General features: G+C 40.0%; 1 protein-coding gene across 1 annotated transcript; it reads right to left on the reverse strand.

The window, feature by feature from the left end:
- Positions 1–348: 348 nt before the first annotated feature.
- On the reverse strand, positions 349–7,472 carry LOC140239721 (uncharacterized). Its single transcript, XM_072319544.1, has 3 exons — positions 7,411–7,472; positions 3,166–3,401; positions 349–2,405 (listed from the first exon to the last, which is right to left on the reverse strand). Exons 1-3 carry the CDS (start codon positions 7,470–7,472, stop codon positions 349–351), a joined length of 2,355 nt encoding a protein of 784 aa, XP_072175645.1.
- Between the last annotated feature and the right edge of the window lie 232 nt (positions 7,473–7,704).

Genomic DNA, 7,704 nt, shown 5'->3' on the forward strand with positions numbered 1-7,704 from the left:
GTCCTAGTTGTCGTGCATAGATGACACTTCCATTCCCTGCGTTTGTTTGTTACAACATTAAGAATAAGTAGCCATGCATCATCATCAACATATTGCCTCAATTTCCTCAAATCATCTTCAGATATATCTACTACTTTGTCAGACACATTTCCAGGCAGTACCTCAACTTCAGTTTCCTTCACCTTGTCTTGGTTAGTCCTTACTCTTTCAACCACCTCACAAGTGACAAATAGCTCTAACTGGTTTGCACTTTTCCTTGACATTGTATCCCTATCAGCGCTATTAATGTCTGCTGGCCTAGAAATACTAGTATAATCATGGTCGTTTCCCTGGCTTACTACAACATCATTATTCTGTTCCCTCTAACCTGCATGCAATACTCTCTCGCTCCTCTCTAGTCGGCTTCTCCAGCTGGACCCGTTTACTATTTCTAGGTTTCTTAGTGGACTTGAATGGTGCCCGCTGAGGAGTGACCCGCTGAGGTACATTTGACTCTCTAATACCAGTATCCTGAAATGGCCTGTCGACAACTGGTCTCGAAACCCTAAGCAATTGCAACGCAGCATCCAAGTGCTTATACACAGAAGCTAAGTCTGCGTCCTCTGGTACATCCCCTAACTGTTCCCCAATCTCATGCAGCTTACACTCTACTTTGTCCTTACCAACCTTCGTCCGTGCCTGCCTAGTCTGCGCAGTCAAATCCCTGAGGAGGTCCTCCTCCGCTGGAGGCAATGTAACATAAGACTCATGGTCATTATTGCCTACATGGTCTAGTCTACCCTGACTCCTGACTACAAGATGAACATGTTTGCACAGTGTACCCCTAACTACCCCATCTAGGCAAGTACATGAAAACTCATGAACACAAACCCTACATTGCTTGCAATCCAGGTGGCATGATCCCTGACATGACTTCGGCTTCCTATCAACAGTGTACACACGCTTTCCATCCGTTGATCTAACTTCCCACCTATTGACCTCAACCTCTTTCACATCTTCACTACGTAGTTTTAGACTTAGCCTATGTCGACTGTCAATATCATTGACTCGTCGACTCTTCTTCCCCTTCTGAAGTTTCACTAGTCTATCGAAAGTCTTATCCTTGACAAATTCCATCAGGAGACTCACACACTTGTCCACTCTCCTATTGGCGAACCCCTTCATGTAGATGTACTTCAGCGAGTGGTGGAATGCCTCCACGTACATGTTCGTATTGATACCAGATCCCTTCCTGTAGCAGACTGCCCACTGTGACTTCCTATCCACATAGCTCCTAAAATACTCTCCAAACCTACGCGTACCTTCATCCCCTAGCAGGTCAGTAGTGACCTGTCCTAACATTGCTTCAAATTTCACAACATCAGGTTCATCTAGCAGGCAGCGCAGTGCTTTGTAGACAGAAGACTGCAACTCGACATTCCCACTGATGTGAGTACGTAGCGCCCCTCTCCATGCCCTATCCACATGCCACATGCACAGTAGTTTACTAGGCCTATGTGCAAAAACACTAATCCACGCATTGAAGTACTGTTCCGCATCATCAGTCATGACCCACTTTGGTGCCACCTCACCCACTATGTCCCTTATCCTACGCAAGAAAGCAGTCAGAACAACACGATCCTCCCTATTAGATATCAGCCATGCGACAGGAAAGCCCTCACCAAACTCATCAACAACTAGAACGGTAACAAGAGAGAAATCGTACCCATTTGTACCATGAGTTGCGTCCATACAGACTATGTTGTTCCCACAAGCCTTCAACATATCCCTCTGTATCGGTGTCATTAGGCCTAATACAAAATCATCCTGTGACAGATCATCTAGGCTATCTGGGCAAGGTGCCCCCTGCTCTTTGTATAACAGGACAGGATTGCTATCTCTATCCATACCAACCTCCTCAACCCACATGCCAACACTAGTTGCATCATCTCTGTGTCTACTGATTCCATGTATTCCAAGCGAGCGCTCTATGTTCCTAATATCCTGTCTAGTCACTAGGTGACGCCTCTCTAGAGTGTCAGAAAGAGAACTCCTAATGTCATCAAGTATTCTATCAATGCTAATTCCCTGTGCAAGTTTCTGTGCAATAGACACACGCTCACTATCGCTCAGCTTGAGATGAGCAAGATCAATATCATGCCCATAATGCGTTGCATTTAGAACTACACTCACAGAGCCGTTAACCTTACAGGTTTTTGCCCAAATCCCTGCAGTACAATGCGCATCCATTTTGCAGGACCCCTGGGCTTTCAGCGCACGCTTACCTTCCCCCTTAGAGTTAAAAAATCCACTGCGATTGCAATAATACGATTGCATACTGACCTCATCATTGCCTGTGGCACCTTTAGATGCAATGAATGAACATTTTTCCTGCCCTTCATATTGCCGCTTCCACTGGATGAACGCTAGGTGAGATAAAGAAACAACAGTAATAAATGTAATACAAATGCATAATTTCACATAATGTACTTACACTGGCTAAACGCAATGGCTTTACCTTTTCTTACATTGTATATTACTGCATAATTATGGTATGTTCCACGTAGTATTTCAATAGAAAACCACATTGGAAAAGAAATCAGTGTGTTGACTTTTTGCACTCACTAACAATGCAAGTACTTGAAACGTGAACTTGCTTCCAACTGCCAGCCCAGGTGACATCTATTCAACAAACGAAATGGAGAAACGAAATAGTAGTTCAGTTAATCCTATCAAACATACAATATAGACAAGAACACAACAAAAAATCAAATCAATCTTCATTTGATAGATAACATGGTAACTGAGTAACATAACTGAGTAACATAACAGATGAATGGATGAATGGATAAAGAACAAATTGATGTACAAGCTACTTGCCAAATCTTACTTAAATCAATGATAGTCGCATTGATTTGTAGTACAATATACATCAGACAAAAGCTTGACATTTCCTCAAAATCTTTGCTCGTTACATGTCCAGGGTAACAAAAATCTACAAAAGTTACATCGGTTTGAAACCAGAACGTTTTCTCAAAGCATGGCTGCCTTGCTACGTCAGAATAATGTGGAACACAGGAGGTATACACCATGGCACATAAAGAGTTAAAGGATTACTTAATCAGCATTACATCACTTATGGCTTTGCTCAGTATGGCTCAAAAAAATTAAAACATATCTATTTACCTTCTCTGGATTCAAACGTGAGCTGAATCTCCTCCATGGATATCTGATGAGCCACGGTGAGGTGCTCGCGGAGACCTTTACGACTGTGGGTAGTGAACTGACACTCACTCTCCAGGCACCTCACTTGGCCACCCGCTGATGCAGACTGTGGATGTTTCTGCCGACGATGCTTGAAGAGACTGGCGCGGTGACTGTAGACTTGTGGACACTCTGGACACTGGAACTCTCCACTGGTCCTGCTTTATTTAAAGAAAAAATAGAAAGAAAAAAGAAATAGGTAAAATCTACGGCAATACAGGCAACTTTGGGCTACATGTCTATGGCAATAATGCTGGAGAATGCAGCAATATTAGTAGAACAGATCAGTGAAAGTTTGAGGAAAATCGGACAATCCGTTAAAAGTTATGAATATTTTAAGTATCTGCGCAGTCACTGCTGGAAGAGAAGACTACAACAGTGTATGATGTAGCCTGCATACAGCGATATACTGAAAACAAAAAAAGAATTTCACAAAATTCAATTTTGAATAAAGTGATATAAATTTTTATTTATTTTTTTTTTTATTTGTTTAGACCATTTCAGTTCTTCATATATCGAAACACCTAAACATTTGGTGAACTGAACTATTCTAATCAGACTACCATTCAATGAAAGAGTGAAATCTTCCCTTTAATAATCCACCCCATTATTTTGTTTAGTACAACAGTTATCTTAAAACCAGTTTGATTAGGGTGCAGTACATCATTTGCATTCAAGAATTCACTTAGTTGTTGATGTTTGGCCCTTTCTATAATTTTATTCATGGTTGATAAGATAGAGATTTAACGAAGAAATATCTCCTGCTTTATATAGTTGAAGTAGTCATTTCATCCACCGTGACTGAGCAGAAACTTCAAAAATTCATAGCTTTTGAACGAACTGTTCGACTTTCCTCAAAATCACACCGACGTCTTCTACTAATATTGCTGCATTCACTCGACCCACATGTCTATGAAGGTGAACTTGTCCTTAGGAAGCGGTCCTCTAGCTTCATTCTGTACACTCATCAAAGAAATACTTGATATGAACATACACAAGGAGAGATGTTTCAATGTAAAAAGAGAGAATTGCGGGACTACACATTTCAAAGATATTCCTAATTTTCCTGAATATCCATGTGCTCCAACTTTTGTCGGTGTACCATAGCCATGAGGTTAATTCAGGCTTAAACTTAGTTTCAGCAAAAAGAACGATTTTAAATGAAATGAAAATGTACGCAAGAAACATTACATGTAGGACAATGAAAGAATACCACATTGAAAACATGTAGCTGCATGTGGTTGTCAAACATTATTTGACCAGCAGTACTTTTAGACACTTGGTACATTGTAAGTCTGATAGCTGTGTATTGCTTCATCCCTATATATGAGACAACATCGAAACCTTCCTCCAAGAAAGAGAACCCTCCTCATAACTATGAAGGACTTTGTCTACATGTGGGACTGTATGGGACACCTAACTGAGCTAAGTTACAGACACTAAGTACTGACAGCTGTATATTGCCTCATCAACAACATTGAAACCTTGCTCTAAGAAAGAGAGCCCTCCTCAACTCCAAACAAAAGATTCCACAGACAACAATTTTTATCCACTTAATCCCCTTCATGTACAGAGCTGATTACATTCAGGGTGGCCACTCAAGCCAAAACAAACCATTCTGTGTGCATGAAACCTTTCCTGGCCACTATACAAAGAAGCTGACATATTGTAAAGAGGTATTTAATTCTCCTATGGTGCTCACATTATCCTATCAAAACCACAGACTCCACCTGTGACTAAAATACACACCATCACTTACAGTGTCATGACTTTGTTGTCATGATGCAGTACTGCAGTCCATGTTTTTAGCGGAAGCCAGTGACGACCAGAATGTCAGGATTTTTGTAGGGCTTCTGTGGAAATGAAGTGTTCAAAACACAATTGAGAATGAAAAGATATGACTATAGTTGTTGCAGTTGATGCATGTGCATCATGACTAGAGTGCATTGTATTCATTGACACGTCCTGGGAACACCCACTGCATCCACTGCATCCGCCACTGGGTGTGAAATGCTCAAGGGCCATTGTCCAAAAAAGTCTGCACTCATCTAGTTGTACAAATGACTAAAAACTCTAAATCAAACATTTCATTCAACATTTAGCAATTACGAATCAGAAACTTCAGAAACAAATAAAATAAATTCAGAAACAAATGTACAACAATCAATGGGTGATTTTTTATTTTTTTTTATAGTAATAGTTTTCTCCAGAAACGTTACCAAACTCTTAGTAATAAGTCATTTTGAACGTGTCAAATCCAAATGTCAGATACGTTACCACAGGTAGCATCTCTGAAAATCGTTTGATAGTTGTTTTTCACTTTCAACTGGGACAATTCTTGGAGTCAGCCTTCATCTAATCTGTAAAAAAAATAATATCGTGATTTATAAGATGAAGGCTAAATAAATGTCAAGCTGAAGAACATGCGTATATATACACATATTTTGGCTTAAAACATTTCTGTACTGATTGTATGAACGGTAGACAATTTACTTGTGATAATTATGTAAGATGCATAATAATAGTGAACAAAAGTAGTGGTTTCATTTGCTGGGAAATTGTGAGGGTTATATCACACTTCAGGTTGTTTCCAATATCCTGGGCATCCAAATAAAGCGTAATTGCTAGGCCCTATATATTTAACAGGTCCAACCTCTCAGATTTAAACTAAACTAAAATGATGATTTGTAATTGACAAAATATCAATTTCAGCTGTATGAACATGCTGGCACAGTTGTTGGGATAGTAGTACCCATGGCATTGTTTTTGTTTTTTTCTGATCCATAATGCAGAAAGCCAAAAAAAACACATGTGAATCCCAAATATGAATGTACATTACTGTCTACAGCACAAATTACAGTCTAACTTTTGACACAAGTATTTGCAAAGATATTATCAAGTCCCTGCATGCCATGCCACCAAGTGATTGCACTGTGTAAGCCTCGTTGGCAGTTATATTTCGTTCATTGTGAGTGGATTCGTGGGGGGGGGGGGAGATTTCACTATGAGAGATGAAATTCCACAATAAAATCAAATTGCAATCCAGAATTGGGGATAATGTATGGTAAATGTTGCACTTGTTTAAGTACTTTTAAAGTCATGTTGAGCGTTCCATGATAGTAATCTCATAATTACAGCCAAAGTCAAGCCAGAAGTTGTATCCACAGTTCATATCAAGGTGATGATGGTAGGCCTACAACATAGGATCCACACTAGTTTTGTTTGGTTTGTGCCATACATATCACATAAAACAACAATATGGCCACAAGTATGTGGCATTTCTAGTATGATCCTAGTTGTTCTGCAGCGGAAAAATACCAAGTCTCACTAATCAAGCTCAACCTCTGATGGAATTAGGCTGTGATCAAACCTGCTACAAATTAATAGTATAGATCTACATTGATGCAATGAAAGTCACAAAACTCAAGTTACCTAAGTTAAGTTGAATGTCACGGCGCAAAAAGCTCTGATTACAAATTGTAATTAAAGGCAGACATGAAATATTTAAATACGTTGAGATAGTTTACGTACGTATGGGACACTCTGTCCTGCATTAGTTTAGTGTGTAGAGAACCATGTAGTAGTTCTTTTTGCTTAGGGAAAATAAACCAAAATATATTATGAGGATTTGGGGAATGCAGCAATATTATATTAGGACTAATCTGTGAAAGTTTGAAAAAAAAAATGAGAAGACTATGAGAAATAATGTACACAAGTATGTGCACTTTGATGGCTTATAATTGACATCCACGTTGCCTCAATATTTGCTGATGTGTTGGATGCCAAAATAATAAGTTTTGCTATTTTCCACACTAAACCATTTTTAATCATAACAATTTAATAGGCCAAACCACGTGACCAAGCATGGGTTTTTCTGAGCCCGCCCAGACACTGTTAATACGCTGACTTACAGCGAATGGGCTGTGTATAGTTAGGTTATTTATATCATTTGCAAACGGTAAATAATGTCTTTAAGCTCAAGAAAAGTTAAGCCTACTCACGATGCCTAGCCTAGGCTTTCACAGGTGAGTATGACCGATGACTAGCAATATGACTAAGTGAGGCGAGTTTCTTGGGAATGCCAGTGAGGAAGATAGATGATGCAATGATGGACAGACTTCACACTAACACAGACATCGTCATAGATAGACAGTAGTTAACACTCACCTTGTTCTTCCGCTGCGATCATCGCTGTTGGTGACGACGTCGATTTCCTCCGGTTGCTGCATGGTGATGTCGCGATGATCCAAAATGTATTCCGAGCTACTCAACTAGTCTATCAAATGGGTAGTATGGTAGGGGTCCAACCCACCGACCGGGTCCATAACGACCGGCCGCGCATTATAATGGCATTGCGCGTACAGAAAGAAAATGTACGCATGGGACTACGCGCAACGGTGTTCGATTCTTCACTGGGCTACGCTACCGAGTAAAATGTGGCGAAAACAACTAAGTATTCCC

This window comes from Diadema setosum, chromosome 16 (assembly GCF_964275005.1).
Source record: "Diadema setosum chromosome 16, eeDiaSeto1, whole genome shotgun sequence".
Lineage (NCBI taxonomy): Eukaryota > Metazoa > Echinodermata > Echinoidea > Diadematoida > Diadematidae > Diadema > Diadema setosum.

What these genes read in the sequence shown, in the direction of transcription:
- LOC140239721 (XM_072319544.1), bottom strand. Translation starts at nt 7,472, where the DNA reads ATGCAGCAACCGGAGGAAATCGACGTCGTCACCAACAGCGATGATCGC. An exon ending in GATCGCAGCGGAAGAACAAG is followed by an intron (nt 3,402 to 7,410) that starts GTGAGTGTTAAC and finishes TAAATAAAGCAG; the next exon opens with GACCAGTGGAGAGTTCCAGT. An exon ending in CACGTTTGAATCCAGAGAAG is followed by an intron (nt 2,406 to 3,165) that starts GTAAATAGATAT and finishes TATCTCACCTAG; the next exon opens with CGTTCATCCAGTGGAAGCGG.